This window comes from Danio rerio, chromosome 21 (genome assembly GCF_049306965.1).
Source record: "Danio rerio strain Tuebingen ecotype United States chromosome 21, GRCz12tu, whole genome shotgun sequence".
Taxonomy (NCBI): domain Eukaryota; kingdom Metazoa; phylum Chordata; class Actinopteri; order Cypriniformes; family Danionidae; genus Danio; species Danio rerio.
The window spans coordinates 4,180,001-4,185,000 of NC_133196.1; the positions used below are offsets into that span (position 1 = coordinate 4,180,001).

The following is a 5,000-nucleotide window of genomic DNA, read 5'->3' on the forward strand; positions in this document are numbered from 1 at the left end:
TCCGCGAGTCGGGATTGTCCAGTGTGGCTGACTTGATGAAGATAGGGTAGCAACTCCGGTTATAAACCCAAACGCCGTCGGCTTCGCGGCTCAGCTGGATGCCGTAGCCGATTTTGGCCCGAACCATTTGCACCAGTTGACTCTTGTTTTCGGAGGCGAGCTGGCCCAAGCAGAAGCCCGTGCCCTGAGGTAGGTCGTAGAAGATGTCCAGAGAAGGCTCCTGGACGGAGTAGAGGCGCCCGACGCGTGTCTTTTCCTCCCAGTACGCCACCACACACCAGTGAGGCTGTTCTCCACGCTCCTGAAGAGCCAGCGAATCTGCACAGACACAAATAAATATCTGGTTAATCGTAATGTCGATTAGACATCATGTTCAGTATTGATTCACTGACAGACAGTTAAAGTCAATATTTATATCATTTGTTTTTCTAATATTTCCTAAATGTTTAACAGATTCAGGAAATTTTCACAGTATTTCCTATAATATTTTTTCTTCTGGAGAAAGTCTTTTTTGTTTTATTTCAGCTGGTTTTTAATTTTTTAAAAGCCATTTTAAGGTCAATAATATTAGCCCCCTTAAGCAATATTACTTTTCCGATTGCCTATAGAACAAACTACTGTTATACAATGACTTGCCTAATCATACTAACTAGTAACCTAGTTAAGCCTTTAAATGTCACTTTAAGCTTTAGGATATTAGTATCCTGAAAAATATCCAGCAAAATATTATTCTGACTTTGTACACTCTGTGGTAAGACAAGTCTATCATTTTTTTTTCCTGTGAAACAGTATTGACATAATCAATATTGCATACATTTCAACCAGAAACACCTTAACAAAACATTTTACAACACTTCAATCGCCTAGAGTGTGAAATAAAAATAAAACAATTGATTTATTTGGCATGAAGCGTCTTTAGTTCCAATATTTTCCTGATGAAGAAAGAAGTGTTTTAATTTGACAAGGCTAAATCTAGGAACTCTGTACTGCTCAATACTGATATCACGGCCACTTCAACATACACGTTCTTATTTTAAATATTAAGAGAGCTTTTTAAGATTATGCCAATTCATAACAGTGCCAAATGCTTTTTTTTTTTTTTTTCTCGGGGTTCACTTTTATTTTGACAGGACAGTAGAGAGAATTGACAGGAATGCATGGGGAGCAGAGAGATGGGAAGGATCGGCATAGGACCGCGAGGCGGAATCGAACCCGGATCGCCGCGAGCACTGGAGTGCATATGTCAACACACTAACCACTACACCACTGGTGCCGACCAAATGCTTTTTTTTTTATTTTAAACATGAACATTTTCACATCTCAATCTGGTCTAAAATCTGCTGAAATGTTGATTGAAAATATAAAATCAACTGTTATGTGATATAAGATACTATTTAGAGGGCTACTGTTCATCAACACTTGATGGAAAGGCTCCATTTGTTAACGTAAATAGAGATAACTAAAAACAAAATTGTATTTTTTTTTAACTAACTCAATTATTATAAACGTGGCTTTGGTTAATATGGATTAACTAGCGTTTACTACTGAGACTTTACTGTTAAGTGTTTCCTATTGTACTTTTTTTTAAATAAATAAATAGATAGATAGATGGATGGATGGATATATAGATAGATTAAATCAATACATTACGTTTTTTTAAAAATTATTATTATACATTTTTTTGCAACTTAAATTTGTCAAATTGGTATTTTCTGGTTCAAATTGGTCTATGGTCTACAGTACAGATGGTGAACCAAGACCACCAGTGTGTAGGCCAATTGATTAACTCTCTAATCCAGATATTAAACCAATAAGAACTATTAGAAACTGGCTTTAGTAGATACAGTGCTAAACTGAAAAGTTCTGTTGAACAAGGAAAAATGAGCAGCAATTACTAATTAGAGTGAACTCAGTTAAATACTCTGCTTGAAAATACAGAAGATATTAGCTATTAAGGTTGCCAAATTGGTATTTTCTGGTCCAAATAAAATAGTATTGATGAAAGCTTCAGCAATTAATCAAGAACATTTGATACCAGCAGAAGCCTAAAGCCAATTGAACATCAGATTAAAGCGGTCAAATTGGTACTTGCTGGTCCACCAGACAGAAACAAAGACCACCAGACTACTTTATGACTAAGATGTACCAGTGAGAACCATGAGAAAATGGCTTTATTGGAGTTTCCATTAGAGCGAAAGTAAACAAAGTGTTTATAAAAGAAGAAAGGAGAGTTATTATGGCAATTAAACTTCATCAAGTGAGCTTCTTGAAATATGAGGACACGCCGGAGTAATGTAGTCAGACTGGTACAAGCCAGTCGCTGAAAAATAAAGGTCTACCAGGGTAAAAGCCAAGCTGAAATTGGGCATGCCAACTGATTAACCATTGAAACAAGATTATGACCAACATCAACCGATATAAATGATCAGAAACTGGCTTCAGTAGAGCTCCAACAGAGTTAAACTCAATACTGCCGTTGAAGAAGGAAAAACATGCAGCAATTACTAATTACAGTGAACTCGGCTAAACCTCTGCTTGAAAATATTTGCTTTTAAGACCAAAGTCTTCTATAGCATAGATGGTCAATCAAGACCACCACTGGATGGACTGATTGAATAACCATCTAAACCAGACTAACCAAATCGAACTAATAAGAACAATCAATAACTGGCTTCAGTAGAGTTACAATAACGGAATAGTTCTATTAAATAAGGAGCAATGAGCAGTGATTACCATTTAAAGTGAACTCAGTTGAACCTCTGCTTGAATTTACACAAGATAGTCATTTTTAAGGTTAGCAAATTGGTATTTTCTTGTCCAAAGTTGTCTACGGTCTACAGCAGGAGGGTCCAACCTCGGTCCTGGAGGGCTGTGTCCTATATATTTTAGTTCCAACCCTAATTAAACACCTGAACCAGCTAATCAAGCTCTTTCTAGGTATACTACAAACTTCCAGGCAGGTGTGTTAAAGCAAGTTGGAGCTAAACTATTCAGGACACCGGCCCTCCAGGACAAAGTTTGGACATCATACAGCATAGATGGTCAATGCAGCTGAAACCAAGACCACCAGTGGGCAGACCAACCGATTAACCTTCTAAACCAGACCTGAACCACCAGAAACTGGCTTCAGTAGAGTTTCAACATAAGTTTAACTGAAAAGTTCTGTTGAAGAAGGAAAAATGGGCAGCAATTACCAGTTAAAGTGAACTCGGTTGAACCTCTGGTCCAAATTGGTCTACAGCACAAAAGGTGAACCAAGACCACAAGTGTGTAGGCCAATTGATTAACCATCTAAACCAGATATTAACCAAATTGAACCATCAGAAACTGGATTCAGTAGAGTTTCTACAGAGTTAAACTGAATAGTGCAGTTGGAGAAGGAAAAAACGAGCTGCAATTACTAAATAAAGTGAACCTATGCTTGAAAATCCAAAGGATATTAGCTTATAAGGTTGCCAAGTTGGTAATTTCTGGTCCAAAGTGGTCTACGGTCTATAGCTTAGTCAACCAAGCTAAAACCAAGACCACCAGTGCGCAGACCAAACGATTCACCATCTAAACTGGACTTGAACCAATAAGGACCATCAGAAACTGGTTAAAGGAACATCAGAAACAATCTACACTAAATTAAGACCCAGTTTTACCTGAATATTTTCAGGAAAGAGACAAAAATGTCAGTTTAACAACAGCAATTTAACTTCATTGAATTTCTAATAGAAATAATTGTACTGTAGGTAAATCAGCCTCAAACTAAACTAACCAATGAAATGCCAACTGATTAACCAACTAGACTATGACCAACCAATAATTATGACCAATAAGAAACTGGCTTTATCAGACTTTCAAGAGTTCTCAGTGAAAGAAAGAGAAAGCCGAGGAGATAAAAGGACTAGATTGGGCTAGTACGCAAGAAGGTAAACACATACAACAGCGGACACCTTGTGTCCAGGAAAACCGTCCTGAGTTCTGCCAAGCATATCTTGCATCCTTAATTTCAGCGTTCAGGAGCGTCGGAATGTGAGGAATCTGAGCAGCGCCACCGGCCTCCAGCGCTTGTTTACATTAGCAGTGCTGCTTATCATTAGTCTGGATCCGCCTCTGTGCCGTCCGCCAACCCCAACAATGCCCTGACGTCAACAGAACAATAAATCTGCGACTGTGCTCGCCCTCGCCACTGTCAATGCCTCTTCTGACTGTTGTGATGTTACAATAAAGAAGACACTAATATAAGTAACCTTAGACCACAAAACTATAGACAAATTTGATGGTACCCTTCCGATAAAGATAGGGAAAACTACAATCACTGAAATAAACTGAAACTATTGAGATATCAGATATTGCTTATGAGATGTGGTTCAACAGAAGATTTAAAAGGTAATTTTTAACCGTTTGAAAAGGTTTTACGTGGACAAAATTGTTGGTAGCCTTCAATTTTGTAAACACAAAGCTTTCAATATTTTGCCTTTTGCCAATAATATTGTATTGTAGTATGTACAAAATTGAGATGTAAATATCTCCGTAAAACAGGATAAAAAGCTTTTTATTGATGTATGGTTTGTTGTCATTTGATAATATTTGGCAGAGATATGACTATTTAAAAATAGGCAATCTGAACGTTTAGAAAACATAAAAATATTGCAAAAACATTGCCTCTACAGTGCTCGAAAATTAAGGTCTTAGCATTGCACATTACTAATAACAAAATTATATTTTAATATATTTACTCAAGGAAATCTAATCTAATGATTTTTGGCATAAAATAAACAGCCTGATCTCACGAGAAAATGTAAGTATTTTATGTTTTGCCAGTTTAGTGGCTGATTCGTACAAATTCGTACCAGTTCAGTCGTACGAAATTGTATGATTTTAAAAAGGAGGCGTGGCACCTAACCCCACCCCTACACCCAATCGTCATTGGGGGATGAGCAAATCGTACCAAATTGTACAAATTAGATTGTACGAATTCAGACAAATTAGCCACTAAATCAAAAAGTTACGAA

At 37.2% G+C, this 5,000-nt stretch overlaps 1 protein-coding gene across 1 annotated transcript in view; it reads right to left on the minus strand.

Moving 5' to 3' along the window:
- Positions 1-5,000, minus strand: part of smad7 (SMAD family member 7) — a 29,604-nt gene that overhangs the window by 546 nt on the left and 24,058 nt on the right. Inside the window, 1 exon segment of the mRNA NM_175082.3 lies at positions 1-318. This exon segment is cut by the window's left edge and continues 546 nt beyond it. Coding sequence (NP_778257.2) covers positions 1-318 — 318 coding nt within the window.